Consider the following 27,892-nt stretch of genomic DNA (forward strand, 5'->3'; position numbering starts at 1 on the left):
GAGTCGGTGTAAACGCCGCGGGAGCCGGACCCCAAACGCCCGCTGGGTCCTATGCCAATGCTGTGATCTGCAGCCCTGTGGTGCTTCAGGTCCTTCAACTTTTGGAAGATGAACTTCAAGGGTGTGGAGGAATGGAGCTGGGGGAAGTTCTTAGGATCAACTCGGTGGCTCAGATTCCCAAATGGTCTGTGACCACCTGGATCCCGTCTCCAGCTTCGCTCCTCCTCCTCAATTTTACAGCACAGATTGCCTGGGTTGGGGCTGTTTGTGTCGAATCCGTGGGCAAGGGTTCTGGGCCCTCGCTCCTGCTAGCGGTGATCAGGTTACTGTGCACAGACTGGAGCTGCCTAGGAAGTGGGGGTATTTACTTTGAGATCCTTTCATGTGTGCTCAGTTCACTCTGTGTGGCTGGGTGTGGAAAGAAGGGGAGAGGGGTGGTTTCCAAATCCAGTGAAATTCCCATTCCATGGGCATTACCATGCCTGTGAGGTTGGCAGTCCTTAAAGTTTAGCAAGTCTGCAAATAAGTACAGAAAACAATAGAGTCCCCCTCCCTTCCTCTCCTTTTTTTTTTTTTCTTTTTTCTTTTCCTGCTTCCAAACGCCTTCTTCGGGCCTGAAGCTGGGCAGGTCTCCAAAGGTGCAGCAGCCACAACAATCAGGCAGTTCAAAGTGAAGCAGCAGTTGCACAACTTCCAACAACTCTCTTAGCCGGCTGCTAATGAGCTGGAAGCCAGGAACATCTGAGGAGGTGAAGAGGAAGCTTCCCGTCCTCCTGCTTTCACCCTAGAAATCCAGATATCCCCACCCCCACCCCTCAGATAACTTGGAGATAAGGCCATTGCTGCTGTTCCAGCGCCTGGAGGACCATGGCTCCCTTTGGAAGGAACTTGCTAAAGACTCGGCATAAAAACAGGTAAAGTCCAGCGTGTGTGTGCTCCCGACCTTCTGTGTGAAGGCATGTGTTCTGTTGCGTTTAGATTTTGATCAAAACTGTTCTTGGGGAACAAAGCTGTAGGGAGTTAGGTCTTTTATTTATACTCAGTCGGGGAGGGGTGGATATTGTTCAAGCAACAATGACCGCTGTGGCCAGAGCAAAGACTGCTGAAAATAATGATTACTTTGAATTTTTTGTTCTGTTTCTTTTGGCCAATGCTTGTTCCACAACTGGCATCACCAAAATCTCTCTTTTGTGTTGCCATGCATATTTGAGAGTGTGGGATGGCAAGTTTCATTTTGCTTCAGACAGAATCTTAGTGTATTATAGGAAGACTTAAATTTTTGATGAAGATATAAGTAAAATGCATCAGCCGTTAATTAAAATGAAAAAGACAGCTGCTGATACAATCCTGGAAAGATGCTTTGGCACCCCTTAGAGTGGGGCATTCCTGAAATGGAAAGTTCCTGAAGTGAAAATACCCTGTAGAGAAACTTTTTGTGAACTGGTTCTTTCAAAAATCTTTGAGAACTTTAGGTGGTTTTAGGCATTAAAGGAGGATTCAACCAGCTGCCCTCCTTAATTCTTATTATTAATATTTTATTTTGATTTGATCTGATTTGTTATTTCAACCTTGCAATGCCCGTAGTATAAATAAGTACATTTCTCTCCTTTTCTCTCTGTCTGTCTCTCTTTCTCTCTCACACACACAGATTTTTCTTGAGTCAGTATGTGTGTTTTAATCCTATTAAATATTTTATTAACATCTCCAATGTTACATTTTCCTGCAGGAAAAAAGTGACGATAATTTTAGACATGGTCTTCAGTTTTTTAATACATTTATTTTGGCGTAAGGGCTTTTCCACAACTCTTCTCTCAATCATGCCTGTTTGTACTTGTCATAATTTACTGAGTATACATTTAAAAATATCCAATTACATGGTAGGAAATGATACAATTATTTTAGAGTGTCTTCATGACCATGTAGAGTGATACACCTTTAAAGTACATCTCCACACTTTATTTTGTGCACGAATATCTACTTGAAGCATTATTTTTAACTGATTCCAGTAGAATGAGTTCTTTTTAACTCATTCCAAATCTATTAACTCATTCCAAATCTATTGGAATGAGTTAAAAATAATGTTTCAAGTAGAAACATTGAGTTAGACTAAGTTTGCTTAAGAAACTAAAACAGCAATGATAATACTATCAAACTGTCTAGCTTTATTTGCTAATAACTTGATAATATATTACACATATGGTATTTCTGGTAATTAGTGAAACTGTTAAAATAAAGAAATTGTTTGTATATTCTTAAAAAATACATTAGTGATAATTATTAAAAATAGGTTTTCATCTTAGCGGTGTCAGTGCATTAAAAAATATTTCAGAAGACTCCCCTTGCCAAAAGAAGATCTTTACTATTTTTTAAATGATTATTCAGTAACATTATTTTTGAATATGTTTGTTTAAATGCTGTCAAAATATATTTGAAAATTAGTTTGGGAAAGTTTATGGTTTTATAAAACAAGTTATATTTCTGACATACTGATTTTTCTGATAGTTCAGGGTTGTTACGTGTGTGTTTGTTTTTTGTTTCTTAGTACTATTAATTCAAGAATTTTGTCATTGGTATGCCAAATAGCAGTGCAATAAAACTTGGCATGCACCCCTATGAGTTTCCCTCAGGGGAGTACGAGTCCAGTTTCATTACCTCAATTTTGCTGCTGTACAATCTACTCCGCCTATAAAAGTAGCTTTCATTCAAGGAGGTGAGTACTCATATATTTTTTTTATATGACATTTTCTGTGCAAAATTATGAAAAAGTGGAAAGAAAAAAACAATAAAAAATGAGTTTCATAATATTTCAAGTTACTCTGAGAAAATGGAATGGTGCTCCCAAAAGTGATGCTTTATTAGAAGCATGCTTGGGCAAAGGTTTTAATAATGAGGATATGTTTAAGTTCCTCTAATAACTGAGGGCTTTCCTTTACAGATTTGTAGTTTTCCAATCCTTGAGAAAAATGTAAACCAGCGGGGTAGTCGAGGACATAAAAATATGGGTATTTCAAACTAAGCAGTTAATAAGTAATATGGTATATTGAAATATAACTTGTGTGTGCGTGTCTGTGTGTGTTTCGTATTGCTATGGATGAGGCATTTTTGTTTTGTTCTGTTTTATTTTTTCATCTTTTCAAAGATGAAACTACAGGTGAAACTTAGTTACATAATTAAGTGTATCTTCCGGTATTCCTTTTACTGGATTCTATAATGATTTAAACAATCCTACTCGGACATATAGAAACCAAATTATCTTTTGTTAAATGATGAGTAATTCATCTATAACAGAAAATACGATGGATTACAAAACAGTACTCTGATAACAGCCACTACCTTCCTCAAACATATCGTATAAAACTTCTTGTAGAAAGTAAAGGAAGGATTTGAGCAATGTATTTGTATATCTTGTGGTGTATAATTTATACAACCAAAAGAACCCCTTGAGCATAATTGCATCTTTATCAGCAGGAAAAAACGTGGATTATTAGAAGGAATATTAGGAATTTGAGATAATAAAATTTTGAGAAATTTGTTTGTTGCACTTTCTTCACCCTATTCTCTGTTCATTTTTATTCACTCTTAGAGTAATATTAAATCACCCAAGATTGAACATCCTGAGATAGTTCTGTAAATATTCCATAATACATGGATAGTTGAGAGTTTTAGAGACAAATGGGACACAAATGAAACTTCAAAATATGAGGCATAAAAACTTTGAAAAGACACAACCTGTAAAGCTTGGAGAGGCCAAGGCCATATCTGTCTAGTCATCATTGCATTGTTACACACAGGACTGGCATGTGATGGACTGTAATACAGTTGTTTATGTAATTTTGATAACTAAAATTATAATTCATACCCAAAGTAGAAATGTAATAATTAGTTTACTCTCTATTCATCATCTGATGTCAGCTGGTATTATACAACTGAATATTTTATACAGCTTTGGTTGACATTTAATATAATCCAAACCCAAGGAATTAGACAAATAATTATATGGATTTCAACCCCAGGTTAATCTTACCCTACCAGATAATATTTTCTAAATTTTAGAACGTATTTAATTCAAAAATTTGGGAAGCAGTCTTCAGGAAATTTGAGAATAATACATGATCACAAAATGATTGTACTAGATCACACAACATTTTTATGCTTTTCATTTCTAACTTTCATATAAACAAAACAAATGGCGCCAATCTAAAATCCTTTGTGTTTACTATCACAATTAATCTTTTACAATTTTCTAATTGTAGTAGCATTTAATATGAAGAGTATAGTTTTCAGAAAACCATTTAATTGCAGGAGATGGATTGTTTACTTTGATTCCGGAATAATACAATGTTCTGTTACTGGATCCCAAAGATTGATGAGTATCTTCTTATGCAACTTATTGTTTAACAAGAAGAATAAAAACGTTGGAAAATCTAGATATTTTCTTTTCAGTAAACTATTCAAGTTTCTGAAAATATTTTCTAAGAGTTACTAGGTGGATATTGTTTCTCATATAAAATCCAAAGAAGCAAATAATGAAGCATAACTTCACTTGGTATTCATGTGGACATTTAATAACTGGTTTTAGATTATTAATATATTCAAATATTCACAGAGGTTCCACTTGTGAATGTGATCATCTTTATATTAGAGTCTATTTTCAAAATAATGATTGTTTTAAAAACTAGTGCTACAAAATAGCAACCAGCAACTTTTTTAAAAGTTCAGGACAGTAGAATGTCACTCTAAAGTTTTTGAGGATACTTAGCTGCAAATTATGATTCTTTGGTGTTTTAATTAAAAAAAAACAAACAAAAAAAACGGGCAAAGAATTGGTTGAACCTTTTATCAAACCTTGCTAGAAGCAGAAAATTGTCATAATAAAGTAGTAATGCATTTATTGGAAATATAAAATAGAAGAGTTCATTTAGGTAATTTGTAAAAGAACAGAAAATTAACAATGGATATGAAAAGATCTATTCTAGTTAATAAGGCCTTTATAATTATTGTTAAGTACTATTCAGTCAACTCTTGACTTTCCGTTGGCTTTTCCTATACCTATGGACATATGTCTATCCATCATAGGTGATAACAAACTTTGTCATAATATTACCTTGAAATTTAAAGACTCCAAAAACATATTTGTAATAAATATGTTAGAAGTAAAAACACTGTTCTGCTGTTGAAAATTGATACATAAATTTTGCACTAAAATTTGCTTTAAATCAATTAGAACTTATCTGGCCAAGGTTTTTTTTTGTTTGTTTGTTTGTTTTTTGTGTGTTTTTTCTAAACCAGGGGCTTTATATTTTTATATTACTCCTGTAAGTACATCATGCCGCGGACACTTATCAGAAGGAAGAATAAAGATTTGTGGTTAGAGTAAAAGTTGCTGGCAAGATGGATGTTTTCTCTTTGTCATTAGAAGTATGGCAATTTATGAATTCTTCAGAATAGAAAGTTTTTATGTACCATTTTGTTTAACCTTCAATAAATATTTAAAATGTTCCCAAAAGTGGATTGAGAAATGCCAGATATTTGAGTATGCATATCTTCTTAGTTCCCAGGAGTTCCTGAAAGAGATTTCCCTTGAGGATACCTGGTAACTTAAGTAGTTACTAGTTGGCAGCAGACAGCTTATTAGGAACAATGACTGGAATGCTTCATTTCTGGCAAAAATACCCTCGGAGCAGTGGCAGCTGTGAAATTGAGCTCTAGGTTAAACCTCAAATTGTTACTCAAACAACTCTAAGGCAACTTAAAATCCACTACATAAGATATTTTATTGTGCACCGTGCCAATTCATGACACATGTCAACGTGAAAAGTTCTCTAGTGGGTTTTTTGGGAAAAAAAAAAAGAGTTTTAAAATGTTTGTAGCTGGTTAATAATTGTGTTTATGTAATGTCATTATTAGTTGGATGGCATAACTTGGAAAGTTTTTATTGGTATGTGATTTCAGGAGATTTGTTAGCAGCTTCAAATAATTTACAAAAATGTGACTCTCTTTCTATTTGAGTTCTCACAGTGGAAGAAAGTTGAAGTAGGGGTATGCGTTTACCTCTTCTATGCACATGTGGATGCCAGTTCTTGAAAAGAAGTCTCTTTGTCTAGCATACTGGTTTTCTACAGTGAGACAACATTTTATCTGCACCATGTATATCTGAAAGGAAAAAGTTCAGCTTCTTTCTGTGTCCTAATATTCTTTAATGCATATTTGCTTAGGAGTTTTTAAAGACTTCCCTTTGTCTAAACGCACACAGCACATACGACACTGATTTCTTAAGAGTCAATTATTTACTTTTTAAAATAGATTTTGATTCTACTCCTGTGGAGCCTGTTGTAATATTACACTTTCTAGAGAAAGTCTGCATACTTGTTGATTGTAATTTAAAGCCATTACTAATGTGAATGGTAAAGGGTGAAGTAATTACTTTATGTGAATTCAGTAGAGTCTTAGGAATATGTTTAGCACTGGCAGTGATAAGCAAGATATTTCCAGGATAAAAATTATCAATGGGTCATAACTATTTAACCTTGTGATGAAAAAGTTTGTATAAAATAATTTTTTATGGCTAGACAATATGTCAATTTGCTATCATAATTTATGTAACTGTTCCCAAACTGTTAGAAATGTAAGTTGTTTTTAAATTCTACAGCACTGTGAAAAAAGTTGCTATAAACAACTTTATGCTTAAAAAAAAAAAAAATCAGTGGATATTAAATATGCTGATAAACAAAGAAAATTTTTTCTCAAAGGTTTATGTATGCAGGCTAGAGTACCCTCTGGTTTTTTTATGAAGTGACTTAAGGTAGCTATACAAAAATTCTTATTCGATATAGGCTTATTGAGAGCCAGGGTCTTACCTTTCTTGTTCCTTTCTTTGTAAAGTGAGTATGTGCTCAATAAATATTTGTTGATTGAATAAATAAATTCAACATATACTTTCCAAATACAGCTGGTCCCCATACAGTACTTGGATCAGAATAATAGATCAGTACATTTGTGTTGAATAGATGCATGGGTAGCTTAAAGCATGAATCCAGAAGTTCAAGGTTGATCTCTTACCATCCCTGATCCTAGGCTTAACTGCTCCTTGCTTTCAAACAGTGAAGAGTCACATCTGACAAATAGATACAGTAGTACCTCAGTTTTTGAACGTCTCCATTGACAAACATTTCAGTTGATGGACGCTGTAAACCTGGAAGTAAATGCTTCGGTTTTCGAACATGCCTCGGAAGTCGAACATGTCATGCGTTTTCTGCCCAGTGCAAGATCCTAAGGACTAGTTGTCAGCTGTTTTCAAACGTTTCAGAACTCCAATGGTCTTCCGGAATGGATTACATTTGAAAATCGAGGTACCACTGTACTGTAAGAGACTTTACTGGGCTTTTCTTGTAGAAAGCAAACCAAGGTAACTCATTCTTTACTAGGGATACTCTTCCCTTAATACTTCTTGAAGACAACCAAGTATATAAACCAGTAAGGTTTGGTGGAGAATGGTAGATGGCTACTATCCACCCCATTGCAGACTGTGTGGCATTTCCTCCTTTTGATATAATGGAAATACTGGGGATGCCCAAAAAAAACACACACATATTTTTTAAAAAATGAACTTGATTGGGGAATATTGGGGGACAATGTATTTCTCCAGGGCCCATCCGCTCCAAGTCGTTGTCCTTCAATCTAGTTGTGGAGAGCACAGCTCAGCTCCAAGTCCAGTTGCCATTTTCAATCTTTAGTTGCAGCATCTTATGCTGGGATTGAACTGGCAACCTTGTATTAAGAGCTCGCGCTCTAACCAACTGAGCCATCCGGCCGCCCCTCTGGAAGCTTAGCAGCAGCTCATTGTCTTCAATCTAGCTGTGCAGGGCGCAGCTCACTGGCTCATGTGGGAATCGAACCGGCAACCCTGTTGCCCAGAGCTCACGCTCTAACCAACTGAGCCATCTGGCAGCCCCAGTATACATATTTTAAGAAAGGAAAAAACTGTATTAAAATTTTAATACTCAATATATACAGATAACAAAAGATGAATACAAGTCATGTGTATATACATTTTTGGGGGCACCCCCAACATGATTGTGAAATATTTGTTTTCTCACATGAAAAAAGGATTTATCCTCTTGTATAAAATAATTACAGTTATGAAACAAGGGAAATATGCTAGAAATAGACAGAAAAATATCTTGATTAAGAATTCCATCTCCTTAGTCACATTGCTCTTAGGTCAAAATGAGCTATGTCATTATTAGTTGTGTGCCCTCGGGCACATACTTAATCTTCCTAATACAACAACAGTAATAATAACATGCAAGGATAAATCCAAGTTTGACAATTGGAGGGGGTGCTCTTTAAGTAGAAGTATGCACAATTATGCACAAAAATATTGCTAAGGTCATTCTGGGGAAGGTCATTCTTAAGAAGCTGATTGTGCAAATGAGGCAGCCCTTATGCTTATTTCATTAGCTTCAGGGTAAATCCACCTCTGCTAACACTTTTTATAACACTATGTGCCAAGCACTGTTTTAAGTTATTTATATAGTACTTAAAATAATGCTGTGAAGAAAGTCCTATTATTTTTCTTATTCTACATCTGAGGCATTTAAGACACAGAGGAGTACAATAATTATTAAGTGGTAGAAACAGGATTTAAATTCATGCTCTTAACCATTACTGTGTATGGCTTTTTAGGACTAAATTTTGTCATCTCTAAAATAGACTTAATCCTAAACCATCCAGTAATCTGATTTTATATAAAAGACTTAACAGAGTGCTAGGAGATAATAAAATCTCAGTAAATATATCCTCCTTGTTCAGCCCTGTTTGATTAGAAATGCTATGAAGTAATCTAAGTTTTTAACACTTAAACATGGTGTGGTATTTTGGGTTTCGAAATCTCAACTTTGACACACTAGAACTTCTGTATTACCACTAATCTCCTTTCCTCCCTGTATATAAAGAAGTAAATTACTGAATAAAATTAGAAATGTTATACAAAATTACTTTGGATCGTGATGACATATATGAATTCTAACAGCTTTTAGGTTTAATTCTCACACTTTTTTTGAGCCCAGTTGTGAGACCATTAGTGATTTAGCAATGCATAGCGTAGCATAGTTTAAAAGATATTTCCTTACATGTCTTTGTGGAGTTTTGATAAAAAGAAGGGATACATAATTTAAATGTTTTAACCTTATTTTTGTCTAATAAAGTGAGAAATTGAATTAGCTATTTAAGGTCTCTTTCATGTCTAAGTTTCTATAATTCTAAAGCTTCTATACTCTGCAGAGTATAATTTAATTATTTTGTTCTGCTTGTTTACCTTTTCAAGATAACTTTAAAAAAATAGAATTATAAAGATGTTTTTGTGTGTGATTTTATTTTACCTAAAACATGATGTATTGTCACATAACATCTATCATGAAAGGTAGCATTATGGTAAAAGTCAAATGTGTTTATTTCTACTTATAAACAGATGTGATTAAGTTATAAAATATAACCTCTAAGAATTATGGAGTGTTTACTATTTTCTAAGTATTACTTAATTTTAGTAATACAAATATATGAATGTTATGAGTAGCTATCTTTTCTCTGGCTTTGGTATTGTACCAGGCATGCAAAGACACAACCCCATTCCTAAGAAATTAAACTCCTAGTTGAGAAACAGCATTATAGTTAAATATATCATGCATGAACTTATTTTTAAATCACTCTTCCATGGGAAAGTATCTTTGATAGGGTAGATAAAAGCACAGTTTTATGCTACCATTAAAATGAGAATATACCCTCTTGGAGTTGAGGAAAGCTGTTTCTCTCTAGGGTAGGTGCTCAATAAATGTTTTTGATTGACTCTAAGTAGTATATAAGAGAGAAGCAAATGGAGGTAAAGGAAAATAAAGAGAGCATAATCATAATTAGATAACATTTATTAAACTCCCACAGTTAGGTGACAAGTTTGGACAAGAGGAGGGAACACAATAAGATACATAAGAAGATGTAGGAGGGGGCTGAAACACACAAAGCTAAGACTGACTCAGATAGGATAAGAGAAGAATCTGGAAGTGTATGAAAAATGTTAAGGATGTGTTTATATAACATTATTAGACTTAGTCAACTGTTGACTGATGTTCATTCTCATAATCATTAAATTGGTCAGTTTATCATTTCATAGAATTGAGTTATTCTATTTTGTGGCTCTTTTACATTTTAATTTTATTAATGCAGATAGTGGTCCAACTTCGGCAAATTTTCATGCTCATTAATTATGGTGTGTAATGGATAGTAGTTTTGTGTCTGAGGCTTATTGGTATACTGCACAGTGTATGCTTGTTGTTCTTGACCAATGACTAGGACATTTTATAGCCACCATAAATACTGTTAGTTACTCTAATGCTCCTTATTTACTCTGACCTTTTTTTCAATCCCTTGGGAAATTCCCTACATTATGGTTAAATGAGGGTATTTATGATCTAATAGCAGTACATTAGTTTGGGGAGACCGCAGTCTTCCATAGTACAGCCTGAGGATACCTATTTTTAGTTTTGCACATAGGACCTTACATTTGCCTGGAGGCTCTGAGAGGTGCTATTAAAAAACAAATGTGGGTATTTCCATGGGGTAGACATATAATACTACAATCTCATATGAAGAAAAGAGTTGTCCACAATTAGAAAAAGCACTTATGAAACCACATTGGACCTTTGAGATTCCATTGTTTTTAATTGTACAGGAAGTTAGGCATTTTATAGCAGTGGACCTTAAAGTATTAGCCTTGGTTTTTTGACTGCCTGCTCTTCTACTCTAGCATTGAAAGTCAAAATTCTTTCTAGAACTATTGATAACACGCATGAGACTTAGACTAAGTTACTTTTAAAAAGAATGTTGATTATTTTTAGTGGTTCTACTTTTACTTAGGAGAACTTGCTGTAATCACAGTTTAGAGGATTAAGTACAATGGCAGCTTGTGCTATATAATACTTTCTGAAGTCTGGAAATGCTATAGTAGCATGAGCTTAGAGTGCGGTGGTGGACAGGCAGATAATAAATAAACAATAAGTGAAACAATTTATTTTTTTCAAATATTATTTCAAACAGGAAATTGCAAATAGCAACTACTGTTATGAGTCACTACGGAGGCCAAATTTATAGGAATTCAAAATTGAGTGAACAGGGGCAGTAGAAAATATCAGGATGGAAAAAAGAATCAATGAAAACTACAAGTTTGGGTCTGCATGGGAATATAGTGTATCATCATAAAGAACAGAAAAAATGGCAAGGGAAATTTGGGGAGGGAAGGACATCAAGGTGAAGAGTGAAAAAAAATTCAAGGTATCATTTGACTGTTTCCAAATAGTCCACCTCCAAACACCTGGTGTTTGAACATGCTGCAGCTGAGATGGAACTGTGAAAGCAGCCTTTCATCCAACCTACTCTGTTGCCTCCTGACAATCCATATGGGGCTGATTAATAAGGGACATACTGCACCTGGAATGGTCTTTAAAGACAAAACATACTGGTTTTCCAGTCAGGGCCTTCAAACTGACTGATCCTATGTTAAACCCACTCAATCTCTATGAAGCATTTAGCAGCCATCCTTTTAGTGATCCTTTAATCATTACTTTTGGTTGAAATGGCTTCCAAACATGGCCATCACTTCCACGGAGTGTAAATTTATTCTATTTAAAGACCATATTATAATTACCTTTTTATCCCCTAGAGAATCTGACACAGAGTCATTGTTTAGATACTGGAGTTCAAAGAATATTTTCGTATTTAAATAAATAAAATCTAGACCTTTAGTGGCGATAATTTATCTATGTCAAAAATTGGCAATATTTTTTTTTGTGTGTAAAAGGCCACATAATAAACATTTTAGTTTTTGGGGGGCCCTATTGTCACCCTCTCAACTACTCAGCTCTGTCAGTGTAGTGTGAAAACAGCTGTTGACAATACATAATTAAGTGGGCATGACTATATTACAACAAAACTTTATTTACAAAAAGAGGTGGTGGGACAGTTGTAAACACCAGGCCATAGTTAACTGAGACATTCCCTTCATTTACCTCCAACCCCTTTTATAATCCTATCTCCCTACCCCCACCCTACCCCACTCCAAAACTTAAACTTTTAATATCTGTATGTTAGGCACTTAGACTTCAAAGATGAAAGACTCAGTCCAGGCCCTGACTGGAAAACTAGCAAAAAAGAAAGTAGAAAGCTATTACTGAATGTTACTGGGTTCTGTAGAAGCGTCAAAAATAGACTCCCATTTCCATCTGGAATGATGAAAGTGGGGTTATTCAGAGAAGGTAAGGAAATTTTCTTAGAGGAAACAATATTTGAAGCAGAATAAGAGTTAGTCAGATGGAGAAGGAGGAAAAGGGTGTTTCAGGCCAAGGAAACAGATTATGGAAAAGCCCAGTGTGAAAACAAAAGCATGGCAGATATAGTTCAATCCAGTCTAGGAATAAATAGTGTGATATATATGTCAGTCAGGTTATCCTCATATTAGATCTGTCAGAGATCAGCAAGAAGTTAGGAATGCTAGATGGATGTGCATATTAGAGAGTGCTTGGATATGAGCTGGAAGAATCAAATCATGGAAGGAATCCTAGATCTTAGCATCAGGCAGGAGAGATAGGTGGGGGATGTGTGGGGGAGAGAGAGGAGAGGAGAGGGGAGGGGAGAGGAGAGGAGAGGAGAAGGGGTGAGAGGGAGAGGAAAAGAGTAAAGAGACTTAAAATGAAGGACTTGGGAGCCATTTAAAGATTTTAATCAAGGAAGGTAGACAACTAGATTGCAGTTTAAAAGGGCAGTCTGGCAATATTATGGAGCACAAATGTGAAGTGGGCAAGAGTTTATAATACAATATGTAATAGCTTACTACAGTAATCTGTTGTAAAACTTAGAGTTGTCTGAATTGTAGTAATGGTGACAGATATGAGGGCACATATTAGAGACATTTGGGAGGAAGAATAAAATAGGAGTGATAGGAAAAAGAATCTAAGAATACTGCCAATCTTCAAGCTTGAGAGAAAGGGGGATAGTGATTACATTCAGTAAGATGAGAAATCAAGAGATGGAATGGTTTGGGATATGAGACGATTGGGCGATGAATTAGTTTTGATAGGTCAAATTTGAAGTGACTGTGGGTTATACAAATATATCAAGTAAATGCAAAAAAAAGGAAGTTGGGAATATGGTCTAGAGTTCAAGGGCAAATACTTAGATTTGGGAAGTATCATCATGTAGTTGGTTGATAAAGGTGTGGGAGCTATTACAGTCACCCATAAAATATGTATACTGAGACAAGAAATGAGTCATAGAAACCATGGGGGATGCCAGTCGTATCAATTATCATTTACTGCATAATAAAACATCTTAATAATCAATGGCTAAAAACAAAAATTTATTATTTGTCATGATTTTGTGGGTAAACTGGGTGGTTCTGCTGGCTTTACCTGGGCTCTCATGAGCTGTGGATTGACTGAGGTCTAGGTTCAGACAGGACAACTGAGATGGCTGGGTCTCTGTCTCTGTATGGTCTTTCCTCTCAGGCTTCTTCATCAGACAGTCTCAGAACAGCATTCCAAGAGGAAGAAAGCAGAAGCTGTATGAATTCTTGAAGCCTGGACTCCAGAACTAATACACATTTTTCACCACATTCTATAGGCTATACATAGCACATCCCAAGGTCTATTCAAGGGGAAAGAAATAAACTCCATCTCTTGATGGAAGGAGCTGTGAGGAATTTTTGACCATGTCTACATGACACCTACATTTATTGAATATGCAAAGGAAGCAAGACTCGTGTGGGAACTGAGAAGGAACTGGAAAGATAAAGGAAGAACCATGGAGAGTGAAATCAAGAAGTCAAGCAATGGCTTGCTGCAAGAATAGGAGGGGAAGGGTCACAGTGCATAATATTATGGAAAGGTTAAATCAGATCAGTGCCACAATGGCTATTGGGTTTGGCAATTAGGAAATCTCTGATAAACCTAAGAAAAAAATGTATTTGTTGGGCGTGGTTGGGGATGGTGGATTGTTGTTATTGTAAAGTGCTGAACTAGTGAAAGTGACGGTGGATTGCTATTTGTGTTTGTGAAGGAAAGATAGTTGAGGTGAATATGTGATCAAATGATGGTTATTATTAATTTAATGTGACAGGATAATAGGAAGGACCAGAGGAACATGTAGAAGATAAAGAGTTTGAGAAAGGATGAATTACGAAGCAAAGTCCTAGAGGAGGTGGAGGCAGTGAAATTCAGAGCATATTTAAGAGTTTAAATTTTGGGGTAGGTAAATGGCCATTAGATACTTTTGATACAGAAAACCAATGTTTTTCTCTTATTGATGATGTTTTTCAAGTATCTCCTTTTCTGTAACAAAATGGCATCACAGGCCCTGGTGTATTCTTGTTTCTACAAGTTATTAATTTGTTGTTGCCCTTTAAGTAATTTGTTTATGACTAATGTGAAGATCTGCTTAGTTTAGATGAGCTTTCCAATTGGAGATCACATTTTATTACAGTTTATTATAAAGTATGTTCAGAAAATCAAAAGTCAGGGATAAAGGAGCTCATCTTGCATTTCCCGTTATCCTACAGATAATTCAAATTCTTACATATTTCTATGCTATTCAAATATGCCAAGATATCTCAGAACACATTTAGAGAGGAAAGAGTAGGTAGCTGCAGGCAGATACAAGCTGAAAATCTCCATCATTAGGAAATATCTTCCACTAAGAAGTCAAAACCAATTACAGACTTAGCTGCCAAAAGGAAAACAAATGTTAATTGTTGACATAACTACAGCTATCATTAAACTAAATTTCAGGCTAGGTAACTTTCCTTTAATAAATATACTTATGCTTTGTTGTTATGAAATATTTGTCTACAAAGTACACATCAATAAGGAAACTTTAGGTATTTACCAGGCCCAGGTAACACTGGGAAGGAAGCACTAGACTTTCCAATGAGATTAGATATTTTCTTAGCATTTGATCTGGTAAAAACCACATGTTAAATATTTGCATTTTGATTATAATCAATTTCCGGAATCTGAACTATGAACTTAGTTTGTTTAACCACCTGTAGTCTCCAATTCACATTCTTTACACATTCCCTTCCCTTTTCTTTGTTTATGGGAATTATGTATTATAGCTACCCTGCAATTATGGAATATTTAGGATTTTATCCTCTATGACTGACATATATTATTACTTTCTAGAAAATTAAACTGGCATTAATAGAGAATAAAACTACTGATATATATGTATAGATAGATAGATATAGATATAGATATAGATTATATATATAGATATAGATTATATATATATAGTAGTATTTTCAGGTTAATTTTAATTAATTATTAACGCTCCCAGTTTTTCATAGGACAATTAATTTTCTGAAGGACTCCAATTTTAAAAATATTTTAATAAAATGTAAATGGTTTGTGTTTAGTGAAAACTTATAAATAGCATATTGTATTCTGGTTGTGTTCCTTGCTATGGCTTTGAATTACATAGCGATATTAGAATAAAATAAACTTCTGTCTTTTGAGGATAAGTATACATGTGTTCTGAGGTTTAATCAAAATTTTGAAGGGAATTATTGTATGTTAAGAAAATATTAGGGACACAATTCTCATTTCCCTGTGGAATGAGAATTTTGACTGAAAAACATTTATTTACTTTCAGCTTCATGGGAAAAAACATGACAATATCTTAACTTGGCCAAAAGGCTGATAAAATGTAAAATAGTTAGTAGCCCTTGCTTTGTATTCAGCAATCAGAAAGCACCGATAACCAGGTTTTTTTGTTTGCATGTTTGTTTGTTTGTTTTTTATATTGTGTTATATGCCAATTCATTTGAAGAATAGTGACTTCAGGATAGTATTAGAGTATAGATTGCCTTCTGAATAACCAAAACATGATAATGTTATATTCAGTGTACTTTTATTGACAAGGCATTTTTAAAGGCTGTTCCTGACTTATCTAGGCATATCTTATATGCCTGTAACTTCCCCAGCCTTAACTAGCTGAGATTTTTCTCTCATTTCCCATAGTTGTCTCTGGGAACTTCCTTTTTCATCTTGTAAAGACTGCAGGTATTGTCTTGGCTTCCTCTTACCCCAAATTGTAGGTGTTTAGAAAACTCCATTCCTAACTCTGGACTTTGTTTGTCCCCTCTGTGGAGCGCTGAATAGACTATAAAGAAGGAGTAAGAGATAAATAAATGAAAACCCCTTCTGTTGACTCCAGACCCCCACCACGCCCCTGGCATGGCATTGGTCTCCTTGACCATTCCCATCATGTCATTTCATCTACACATCTTTTACCCCAAAATCCATTCCCCATATGTGGCGGCCAGGTGTTCAAATACTATTTATTAAAGAAGAAAGAAGATTTACTGGTCCATGAATCTAAGTTCTTTTCTGAGCTAAAATCAACCCTATTCTAAATAAAGTTTGCATTCTGTAGCATCTAAATGAAAATATCAGTGTTCATTAGGACCAGCTGTGGGATTAGTAGAGAGAAATCCAGTTGGGCAGGATTAGTGATAACAAGTGTAAGGATTGCCTATGGCTTGGAAGAAGAATAAAAAAGTTCCATTTGTATTGCATGAAGTAGAACGCCAACTTTCATCATTTATTTTAGACTACTTGAGATTGGAAGTGTTTCCCTTGCTTGTAATTTTTGCTTTCATATATTTTACTATTAGTTGCTCCAGAGATGTAAAGAGAAAAGCATAAAGGTGAAGCTGCAATGAAAGTATGTTTTGTTGGAAATCTGGAACAGAATTCCTCAACAGCTCCACTATCGACATTTTCAGCTGGATAATTCTTTGCCATGAGGCTGCTGTTCTGTGGATTGTAGGATGTTTATGTTCCTGGCTTCTACCCATTGGATGCTAGTAGCACCCTCAGACTCTAATGTGAGAACCAAAACTGTGTCCACACATTGCAAAATGTTTCCTGGGGGGGCAAAACTCACCCCTGGTAGAGAATCACTGGTTTAGGAGAGAATCTTCAGTTTAATGAATAAGTAATGGTAATGAAAAAGAAACAGAAAAGTCTTTGGGCAGTGGGTCAAGACACATAATTCCCCAGAAATTCAGTTATTTTCTTCTTCGATTTGATGTATCGTTCCATTAAATCTCCAGGCAGAGGTACCACCAATAGCTTAGAAATGAAAAAGCTCCACCTTTTGATTTCAAGCATAGAGCGCAGAGTCAAACAATAAAAAAAAAAACATTTCCCATCAAATCACTCCTATACATGGCAGCTAGATAGTGCCAGTATCATACTTCCCAGGCTGGCCTAGGAAATGATTGTATCAGGTTCTCTGGAAAAATACATTCAGAGATCCAAATATTTTCTATAAATATCTATAGCTTGCATTCTGGTATTTATATACCTAGTTTTAGAAGCATCCAGTATTTATTCTTAATTAGTAATTTATCATTTTAATGATTTTTGTTTGAAAGTAAGACTTAATATGAAGTATTTGTCCTGATAAGTTTATCCATCAAATTTCAATGGAACTTTAATGTCTATTATATATAGGAAGAAATGTTGCTCTTCATTTATTCTCCTGCCTCCCAACTTCAACGTCTTTTTCCTCTGGACAACTGAATAAAGATGGTCCAATATTACCCATTTATCTCTGCCAGAATCCGTTTCCTGTAAATATATGACGCATATGTGTTATGGGATCTTCAATTTGGCATTGAAATATTATATTTAATATTTCATCTTAACTTCCAGATATAAATGGCTTACTTATTCCCTAATCCTTTGTACAAAATAGATAATCAGTGGAAGTTTGTTGAAGAAATATTTGTATGAATGTTTCATTTGTACTTACACGCCAGTTCATCTTAATTCTCTGTAATTGTTTTTGAGGTGTTAAAATTATTTATCAATGGGGAAATATTTTAAAGTTTCTGATTGACAGTAGAGTAAATCAAAAAGTATCATATTTAATTTTCACTATTATTTCAGAGTGAATATGGAAAATAACTTGAAGTGAGGGTAACACATGCTGTTAAAGTGTTTTATTTATCACTAAGTTTTCTTAAATTTTTGATGAGGGTGTTATAAAAAGGAAAAACTGAGTAATGAGATAATTGTAGAAGAATAATCATATATATTGGTACAATGAGCTTCATTAGCACAATCTTAATTAAATTAATTATAAATCAGAAGAAGATTAAAATCTCAGATTATATTAATAATGTTTTTAAATGTCTCTTATTAGCTCAAGAGTTATATTGAAGTGTACATGCAAAAATATTGACTGGTTGAAACAGGTGAAAAAATATTGTGGGATAGGTTGGAAAGTATTTGTAAAATAATATTATTAGCTATTGTAGCAAGTTCAATAATGTTACTGAATAACAATACAAAAAAGACTACACCATGCTCTGCATTAAATAATAATAACAGTAATTTTATTGCTAAGCAACAAAAAATAATATTTCCATGAGTACCTTAGGATATATTCAACATTATCAGTTTTTTTTGTATGTGTTTTTAAACTGTTTGTGTGTGTGTGTGTGTGTGACTTTATTTGAATATAATTCACATAGCCTGCAATTCCTCATTTAAAGTGTACAGTTCACTGTTTTTTATTATAGTCACAGAGTTGTGCAACCATCACCACAATCAATTTTAGAACATTTTTATTGCCTCAGAAAGAAACCCACCGTTCTTTAACCGTAATCCCCAAATCCCTCATCCTTCCCAGCCCTAAGCAACCACTAATCTACTTTCTCTGTAATTTTGCCTTTTCTGGACCTTTCGCACAAGTAGAATCATATAACATGAGGTCCTTTGTGACTAGATTTTTTTCACTTAACATGAAATTTTCAAGGCTCATCCAGGTTGTATCAGTGCTTTATTCCTTTTATGACTGAATAATATTCCATTGTATGACTATACTATATTTGGTTTATTTATTCATTAGTTGGTGGATGTTTCAGTCATTTCTACTTTGGGCTATTATGAATAATGCAGAACACGTTGTACACAAATATTATCAAATTTAATAAAGTATTAAAATAAATATATAACTAAAAAGTATGTGCATGAACAATGTCGTAAATGTATACTACATAATTATATAGTATAATATATATTTAGAATCTGTAGTAAAATCTGTTGAATAGTGTTTCAAATTACTTTTAATACATTTTCAAACGAGTGAAACATAGTAAAAGATGATTGTGTGAAACAGTTATGTGTTGATGGGAGTATAATTTAGATATTAAGAGCATTATTTGTTTTCTTATGAACTATTCTTGAACTAGACAAACTAGTTCAAATCAAGTCAAAACAAAACCATAATCTTATTCAACTTATCCCTAAGAAACATACAGAAAACAAAGCAAAGCAAAGCAAAACCAATTATACTCTTAAGCAAGCAATGTATGTATTTTTATTTTGTTGCATCAGAATTGGAGGTTATATGTCTCAACTAGTAGATTTAAATAATTAGGTAAGAACTGCTTGTTTCATTATGTTACATGACAAACCATTTTATCTAGTCTAAGTTTGTAGTTTTAATCTTTTTTTGTGTATGTGTTTGTAGATAGTAAATTTCCAACGGTTGAGAAGGAAACATTTTATTTTTAATGTTAAAGCCTTTACATCAGATGACTAGGTTTGCATGGGTCTATGACCAAATAAAAGTAATTATTTCTAAAAAGTAATGATTAAGATTTGTAAATTGGTTTAATTTTGATGAATATTTATTTTACATCCTTACTATATTTTTTATTTGAATGTTCTGTTTTAAAAAATGAAATGAAGCTGAAGGTCATCAGTCGAGCTTCTGGAAACCACTGATGTAATAAGAAAGTTGACACTGGAATTGACACTCAAGTATTCCCTTCCCAACTCTAGCACTCTTTCCCACAATAGGCCAGGGACATTGTCTTATATATCATATATGTCTTTATATCACCCACATGTCCATGACAGTCCCAGACACAGGGGAAGTGCTCAGAAAATATCTGTCCAATTAATATACAGAAACTCAATTGAAGCCATATGACAAAATAAATACAGTTTTCAAAATCCTAAGCCTGCTACAAAGTAGAATTTAAACATGATGAAGCTTATACTACGTATGAAAGATTTATTGTCTAAACTCAGTAATGAACAGTCATTACTTAAACATGTTTAGTCAAGTGGCTGAATTTTTAAAAAATTATCTGGTTTGAATAATGGTTGTGAAAATTTCTCAAAATATTTAGAAATAACTGAGCCAAGAAAATACAAGTACATTTAGCGTAGACCTAAAATACATACATACATACATACATGCATACATGCACACATAAATAAATAACAAAAACGGTTTGCAACTAGACTGTGAGGTTACTAATAAAAGCACTAACTTTCTCATATGTGATATGGAAATAAAAATATATTCCTAGATTGTGCCTAGTGACCATTAGTGCCACATTATCCACATAAGCTAAAAACAAACAGATCTCTAGGGAAAGTCATAATATACAAGAACTTGATCCTTCCAAAACAAGAAGGATTCCAATTGGAGTAGGGATCATGGGAGAATTTCCATATACACAATTACTATTATTCAATACTAAAGAATTCCTTGATCTCTGCCTCCCAGTCTTCTTTACAGTTATCGTGTAGGGATGAAGATTTTATAGATCATGTGTCATCCTTAGCTACAGACCCAGAATTGATCTTTCCCAGCCAGAAAATGGAACAGGATATAGAGACCACTCTATGACAACAATATCGGCATATATATGTATACACATATATATGTATATAGATACACATATACATTTATACTCATATATATATCAGAGTTTTGTCAGCACCCAGGTCGATCAGAAATCTCTTTTATTACATCAGAGCAGGGACAAGATGAATGAGGAAAAGACATAGGAAGTAACACATTTCCACACACGTTTCTTCACAGCTGGCCATTGGGAAAAGTCCTTCCTTGAACAGTTGACTGCTCACATGGGGCACTATGTTCCCATTGTTTTCAAAGACTAATTTATGTGATGAAGTTCTTTAAAATATAGTATATTTTACAATTTCTTTTTCCAATTTAATCCATATGTCTAAATCATCAAACTTGTAAACTTGTGTTTATAGTGTAATGGTTAGAACTGCACCTGGAGCCAGCTTTCTTGCTTAGGTTTGAATCCTCAGTGCACTAGTAACTGTGTGACCTTAGGAAAGTTACTAAAACTCCCTGTGCTTTGGTTTCTTTACCTGTAAAATGGTGGTAATATTATTTCCTACCCCACAGAATTGTGAGGATCAGATGACTTAATATATGTAAGAGCTTAGAACAGTGCCTGGTACATATTTAATGTTTTATAATTGATGTTTATGATCTTTATTGGTGCTTATTTTTTTAAAAGATTTCTTTTAAAGTTTAACACTAAAGCATATTATAAAATAAAGATGTCCTTAGTTTTAGTGTCATAGCTAGTCCCATTATCTCATAAAATTGATAATTGACAATTACTCAATTTTGCTCGTTTTCAACTGAGCCTCCCTGCCATTACTTTTTACCGTTTTTACAGTCCATTCCATAAACAGAAAGCAGATATACGTAAAGCATAAATTAGATCATATCCTCCCTCTGCTTAAAACTTAAACCAGCAACAACTCCCAACTCCATTATCCGCAGCCTCCGATTACATTCACATTCTTTCTGTCCCTTGAACACACTTTGTGACCCTGATAATTCTGTTTCCTCCTTTGGGAATTCTTCCCTTAGGCCTCTGATTGCTTCTTGATGATTTATGCCCCTATTCAAATGTCACCTTCTTAGAGAAGCCTTTCCTAAACACTCTAAATAAAACTGGCTTCTCCTTCCAAGTCATTCTCTATCCCTTTATACAGTTTAATGTTCTTTCTAGCATTTACCACTCTCTGATATTATGTTAATTACACACTTGGTGTCTGTGTTTTCATCTCCTTTATTGTGGTATCTTTAGAATCTTCAGATGTATCTGGCATGCGATAAACATTTGTCGAATGAAAGAATGACAGTATTTAATAGTGGACTAGTTTTGATTCTATTACTCCAATATCATTTCACCATTCCTACCTATGCTACCAAATGCTTCTCCAGTCCTGTCTCCAGCAATAAAAGTCTTATTTTATCTCCTCTTGTTCATCTCCATGTTGATTATTGTCTTAACTCTAACAGTTGTAACTGTAATTTTATTGTGTCTGCCTTCTAAAGATAAATTAGCCTCAGGTGTCTTTGAAGATAATTTGCTCTTTCTGGAACCCACTAGGAAATAAAAAGGAAATGAAGATATTTCCCATGGTTTTAAGATTTTTTTCTTTTCTTGCAGTAAAACTTCTGATTCTTATGTAGTGTCAACCTCAAATGCACCTTTCTTTAAGGGTATTAAAGTTAAACCATCTTTCTGAGTTTACACAGGTGATGACAGAAATATAATGTGCTTTGTTTTTCTTTCAGATCTCCAACTAAAGACATGGATTCAGAAGAGAAGGAAATTGTGGTTTGGGTTTGCCAAGAAGAGAAGATTGTCTGTGGTTTAACTAAACGCACCACCTCTGCTGATGTCATCCAGGCTTTGCTTGAGGAACACGAGACTACATTTGGAGAGAAACGATTTCTTCTGGGGAAGACCAGTGATTACTGTATCATAGAAAAGTGGAGAGGCTCAGAACGGGTTCTTCCTCCACTAACTAGAATTCTGAAGCTTTGGAAAGCATGGGGGGATGAGCAGCCCAATATGCAATTTGTTTTGGTTAAAGCGGATGCTTTTCTACCGGTTCCCTTGTGGCGGACAGCTGAAGCTAAATTAGTGCAAAACACAGAAAAACTGTGGGAGCTCAGCCCAGCAAATTACATGAAGACATTACCACCAGATAAGCAAAAAAGAATAGTCAGAAAAACTTTCCGGAAATTGGCTAAAATTAAACAGGACACAGTTTCCCATGATCGAGATAGTATGGAGACCTTAGTTCATCTGATTATTTCCCAGGACCATACTATCCATCAACAAGTCAAGAGAATGAAAGAACTGGATCTGGAAATCGAAAAGTGTGAGGCCAAATTCCATCTTGATCGGGTAGAAAATGATGGAGAAAATTATGTCCAAAATGCATATTTAATGCCCAGTTTCAGTGAAGTTGAGCAAAAGCTAGACTTACAGTGTGATGACACCCAAATTCTGGAGGACCTGAGTGAAAGTGGTGGAATCATACAGCTGGAGGAACGACTAACATATTACAGAATGCTCATTGATAAGCTCTCTGCTGAAATAGAAAAAGAGGTCAAAAGTGTTTGCACTCAGATAAATGAAGATGCAGAAGGGGCAGCTGCAAGTGAACTTGAAAGCTCTAATTTAGAAAGTGTTAAGTGTGATTTGGAGAAAAGCATGAAAGCTGGTTTGAAAATCCACTCTCACTTGAGTGGCGTCCAGAAAGAGATTAAATATAGTGACTCATTGCTTCAGATGAAAGCAAAAGAATATGAGCTCCTGGCCAAGGAGTTCGGTTCACTTCATATTAGTAATAAAGATGGATGCCAGCTAAAGGAAAACAGAGGGGAGTCTGAGGTCCCCAACAGCAGTGGGGAGGGTCCTTCCTGTATTCAAAGAGTATTTAACATATATACAAATGACACAGACTCGGACACTGGTATCAGCTCTAACCACAGTCAGGACTCAGAAACAACTGTCGGAGATGTGGTGCTGTTGTCAACATAATTCGAATGGCTTCTTTCTGACCTACTTTAGTGTCGTTCATGTTTGTTTAATTTAATAGGAAACTTTATTCTAAATATTACATTCTAAAAATATGTAAATCATGTTAAAGTATTCAGTAGTTAATAAAAACTAGAGAAATTTGTAAGTTTGTTTTTGTTTTAAGATTTCCAATGTGACCTAATTATGACAAGTTTAAAAGAAGAATTGTGTTTAGGAATGCGGCACAATAGCTTGCAGGTGTACAACAAATAATTTGGTGGGAATTACAGTCTCCCATAGCTTCTACAAGAAATAATTTATACAAACTTAAAACTAATTCTTAATATGAGACAGTCAATATATGGAAACAATACAGATGAACAACTAAAATTAAAATGTGCTACAATATATTTTTCAATGCTGTATCATTGAAATTTTTAAATTTGTTAAGTACATGACAGCTACTCTATTGTAATTGTATTAATTATTGTAATTGTATTAATTTAAAATTATTTCTCTCATTATACTTAGAATGTACATCATCTCTGTCACTTCCTGCAGCCCTCTATCTGTCTATGCCTGGACAACAGGAGGTGAGAAGGGACGTGTACAAATACCAACACTGGATCAGAACGGGGTATAAATGAGGAAGGGCCAAATGCTGCATACAACAGCATCTTTTCTAAAGAAGACTAAAATTATTAAGAGATATGTATAGGCTTTCTCTATCTGACAACCTAAATATTTGGATCAAACCAATGGTCTGTGCAGGTTCACTCTTTGAATGAGGTATGGTGTGGGTTACTGAGGAAATATCTGAGTCATAGTCCTGTTAGTTCATGCCCTATCAACATATAAAAGTTGAAGGGATGAGACTCGGAGTCCTTTGTGTGGGTAAAATAGAGTTCTAGATACCATAAGTATTAGCATTTTGTCTTTGAACATACAGAGAGGAACTCACATGGACAAAAAAAACTTTCATTCTGCTGTAATTCAGACTGTCTTTGTACAGTAGTATTTTACCTGAGGTGCAAACTGAAAAAAATACTAGCTGCACCTCGTCCCCCCAAGCATGCTAGTAAATATCCAACAAATCAAATGGATTATTTATATCCTACCCTGACTGACAATCAAAGTGCCAGTCTGTGCTTGGTTTTACTTGATTTTTAGTTAGGAAGTCCTTTCTTCCTCTCCCTTCTCTCCTCCTCTTCCTCCCCCTTTCTTGCTTCTTGCCAGTGAACACATGATATAATCATACTGAAAACAATTTTATTGTCCTGTTAAATGAATACTGCTATATTTATTTTTCTTTAGCTGACATCTCTCCTATATGTCAGTGTACATGTAAGTAGACATATTATTTTAATTTGTTTTAATATGTGGATATTGGTTAAGATCCCCAACATTTCTCATTTCTTCCCTTTTATTCTTATGCTTATTATAGCAAATGTTTTAATTCAGTTTCTTAATCTATTTTTCCATTCCCCCATCCCCCATACTTTTTACCAATCTTTGGGAAGATATTTAGAATTTTCTTAGTATTTCACTTTAGTGAACCATCTACGTTATTTCGTGCACCAACATATTGCTGAAGGCCTTAATTGAAGTCAGCTGGTAAGAAAAATAGAAATTTCCATTCCAGGGCAAGTACAGTGATATAGACTAAGTAATAATGTTAATATTGGTTTATTTAAAAAAATAAAATGAGGGAATTGAATAGTAGTCTGAGAAAGGGGAGTTTATCTGCTTAGTGTCCTATTAAATTACTCAGCAATATGGTAAGCCATTGTATTGGCATATTCATTGCTACTTCTGGGGATTAAATTCAGAAGATCATCAAGGACAAACCAATTACAATATTATTTTCTGTAAGTGAAAATCTCTTTGGATTACTCTTTAGTGAGAAAATAATAAAACTTTTAAAAAAATGCTTATCTGCTATATAATTTGCTTAATTATCTGAATTCATGGGAGGCTCTGATAAAAAATAGGACCAGACAGATAATTTTATTTTACAGACTGCATTAACTTCTGCTTTTATACAGTTAACCATGGTGTTTATACTGGTCATCACAGTAATACAGTCTAAGGGGCCAATTCTTCCATATTTTTACACTAAACAATGTTAAAAACTCTTGTCTGTAAGTGGGACCACTGATTATTGAATTCACATTAGGATTTCTAATTGTTCTTTAGTTATTTGAGCATTTGATTCATTACAATGTTAAATAATCAGTTACCATGATGAGTTTCTAATTTAGAGTAATATATTAATACAAATAAAAATACTAAACTACAATGCCCTCATCTGTAAACTGAGCTAGTCATTATTAAATTAAGTGAAAATTTGAATTATGAATATAAAACTTGATATAAACTTTAATGTTTTAATTATTTATAGAAGCTTTAAAATAAAGTGTTTATAAATTATCGAGTAAGCTGCCAGGTTAACTATACAATTGTTATATGCAGCTAGAAATAGCAGAGCAAAGCTGATTAGTCTTCCTTCTAACAAGACAGATTTTCACAGATTGTGCCTTGTTCATCATTCTAGTTGATATATCTCTTTTCCTCCATCTGCGATACATTAAAAGTCTACCCATTTTCAGTCTTTAGTGTTATCTCTTCTATGAAATGTTTATCATTCCATTCAACCAGTTCTAATATCTTATCTCTGAACCCACGAATATTTTAGGTGTATTTTTCATAGAGGAACATTTACATTTTAGCTTAGCTTATATTTATTTATATACTTATCTGACTTCTCTCCTTCAATGTATTTTTTTATTTCTTATTACTTTGTCTTTTATTGTGTTAACTTCATTTCCTCCAATCAACCTCTTTGGTCTACTCAATTTTTTAACTGAATTGCTAAATTTTTGAAGATTGTGAACTTTTGAAAAATTATTTTTAAGCATGGTAAATGATGCTTGTGCATTTTATACATAAATATGCATTTTAACAGTCTTAAAATATTAATAGTAATTCTGTTTATAAATTAAGGGAGCACTAAATCTTCATGTTATTGTGAAAAATAATTTAATGTGGTATAATTTTATTTTATTTTATTTTTAATTTGCAAAGTTACTGGTTTAAAACAATGCAAATATTGTCTTTAAAAAAACCTATCTATAGTTAAATTATGGTATTTTTCCCTGCGTTGTATGGATGTAGAAACTGTATTTTATAGAGTTGAATTTTAAATGGTAGACAGAATAACTATCAATATCCTGAATAAAATAACTATTTTATTTTTTCCTTTTATTAAAAAAATGGCCCCATGTGAATGGTAGAAGCTATTCTATCTAACTCATTAAAATTTATTTTTATATTTATTTAAACATCTACTGTTTATGACACACTATATTTCTGTGGTTGCATCTTATAATTTTCAGAGAAGGATTATGTTTTATTTAAAATGCATTTTTCTAGTGACAAAAAGAATACATTTTAATCCAGATATAGGTGTGTGTGTGTTTTAATATTAGGCTATTTCTTTTCATACTTCCTAATTGGTTTAACAAAATTGATGTGGCAAATATAAAGTATATATTATTTCTTCAAGTGTAACTGATTCAGAATTAAAAAAAAAGAATAGTTGTACCCTTTCATGTGATATCGTTTATCTTTCTGGGTGTGTTCCTTGGCTATTACAGCAAATGAATTTTTATAGCAGTTGGAATGACATAATTTTTTACCTAATGCACACAATTGAAAATCAGATATTATTTTGTAATAATATAAATATATAGCAAATGGGCTCTAAAAAGACTTTTTATTAGGTTTCATAAATATTTATTTCAATTTGTCATTGAAGATAAAAAATTTCCTCACTTTTATACAGTAGCCCTCCCTTATCCATGAGGGATACATTCCAAGACCCACAGTGGATACCTAAAACTGTGGATGTTACCAAACCACACACACAGACGCGCGCGTGTGCGCGCGCACACACACACACACACACACACACACACACACACACACAGAAAGAGAGAGAGAGAGAGAGAGAGCCAAAAAATGTATACACATATTAAGAAAGGAAGATACTGTATTCAAATTATGCTGATAGTAACCACTTGGAGCGCCTCTTGGCGAAGTCAAACCTGATTTGTATTTATCTTTTGTTATTAGTATATGTTGAGTATTACAATTTTAATATAGTTTTTCCTT

At 34.0% G+C, this 27,892-nt stretch overlaps 1 protein-coding gene across 2 annotated transcripts; it reads left to right on the plus strand.

Annotated features, from left to right (window-relative positions):
* RASSF9 (Ras association domain family member 9) lies at positions 1 to 27,892 on the plus strand. Of its 2 annotated transcripts, none has more exons than XM_019754921.2 (2): positions 1 to 914; positions 22,483 to 27,892. In XM_019754921.2, exons 1-2 carry the CDS (start codon positions 868 to 870, stop codon positions 23,738 to 23,740), a joined length of 1,305 nt encoding a protein of 434 aa, XP_019610480.2. In that variant the 5' UTR covers positions 1 to 867; the 3' UTR covers positions 23,741 to 27,892. The 2 variants fall into 2 exon arrangements, with proteins under 2 accessions (XP_019610480.2, XP_074181434.1); XM_074325333.1 differs by lacking the exon at positions 1 to 914 and adding an exon at positions 2,604 to 2,710.

This window comes from Rhinolophus sinicus, linkage group LG02 (genome assembly GCF_036562045.2).
Source record: "Rhinolophus sinicus isolate RSC01 linkage group LG02, ASM3656204v1, whole genome shotgun sequence".
Taxonomy (NCBI): Eukaryota; Metazoa; Chordata; class Mammalia; order Chiroptera; family Rhinolophidae; genus Rhinolophus; species Rhinolophus sinicus.

What these genes read in the sequence shown, in the direction of transcription:
- RASSF9 (XM_074325333.1), top strand. Translation starts at nt 2,613, where the DNA reads ATGAGTTTCCCTCAGGGGAGTACGAGTCCAGTTTCATTACCTCAATTT. An exon ending in AGTAGCTTTCATTCAAGGAG is followed by an intron (nt 2,711 to 22,482) that starts GTGAGTACTCAT and finishes TTTTTCTTTCAG; the next exon opens with ATCTCCAACTAAAGACATGG.